Genomic DNA, 1063 nt, shown 5'->3' with positions numbered 1-1063 from the left:
TCAATCGAGGTGTTTGATATGGAAGAACAGTGTTTGAAGGACGTCTAGGGTTTGGTTTCGACTCCATCACTTTTTCTTTTTGTTTTTTTCGATCTCGATTTCAAGATTTGTTGTGAGGAAGAAGAAGACGATGAAGATGATAACGGACTTTTTCTTTGTTTCCTAAGAAGCAAATCGCTCCATTTTTTTTACTCTCTCTTTATATCATTTTAATCATATTTTGTTTTTAATTATTATTTTTGTTATTTTTTTTTATATAACATTTAGGTATAAACTTATCATTACAGATTTCATAATAGCAAGCTCATCTTCTATATATACATTTTTTTAAAAATATATTTTGGGTTCAATCCTTTTAATTTTGCTTATTTAAAATTTTAGTCTCTACAAAATTGCACTAAAAGCAAAAAGTAAAATACGGTAAATTGACAAAATTAATTTTTTTTATAGAAACTAATTAATTCTACTTAAATTCCTTATTAATAGCAAATTTCTTTTCTATATATGTATTCCAAAATTAAAAAAAAATAGAAAAATCAATCATTAATCTGTATACACTGAAAAATAAACAATCAATTAAATTAAATAATTATATATCAAACATATAGTATTATTTTAAATAAATAAAACAGTTAATTACTCTGATTAAATATACATTATACAAACAATTATAATTCATAATTTTAGTGTTTTTCATGACAAAATTATAATACTTTAAGAATAATTATATCACTAAAATTCTTTTGTGTTAAATTTATGTAAAATTCTAAGTTCAGAAACATTAAACGAATTGTTTTTATAAAGCTGTATAATATTTTTTGTCTAATGTGGAATGTAGGATGAGTAGATATATTGGAAGACACATGTGTTAATTGTTTTGTTCATGTAAATACATATTCCCTCTGTTTCATATTAAGTGTTATTTTAGACTTAAAATTTTGTTTCAAAATAAGTGTCATTTTATATTTTCAATATAGATGGTTGATAAATTTTTCATTTTTATTCTTATTAATTTAATATAAAAACAATTCGTTTTCTTGTGTTTTTACAATAAAATAATAAA

The 1063-nt window shown here is 21.4% G+C and overlaps 1 protein-coding gene across 1 annotated transcript in view; it reads right to left on the bottom strand.

The window, feature by feature from the left end:
• LOC104779105 (calcium-dependent protein kinase 11-like) overlaps positions 1-182 on the bottom strand; it is a 2485-nt gene extending 2303 nt beyond the window's left edge. The window contains exon 1 of the mRNA XM_010503499.2: positions 28-182. Coding sequence (XP_010501801.2) covers positions 28-67 — 40 coding nt within the window. The 5' untranslated portion in view covers positions 68-182. The remainder of the gene's footprint in view (positions 1-27) is intronic.

This window comes from Camelina sativa, chromosome 3 (genome assembly GCF_000633955.1).
Source record: "Camelina sativa cultivar DH55 chromosome 3, Cs, whole genome shotgun sequence".
Taxonomy (NCBI): Eukaryota; Viridiplantae; Streptophyta; class Magnoliopsida; order Brassicales; family Brassicaceae; genus Camelina; species Camelina sativa.
The sequence above is the reverse complement of the archived record's forward strand: the minus strand, read 5'-3'. Positions and strand labels throughout refer to the sequence as shown.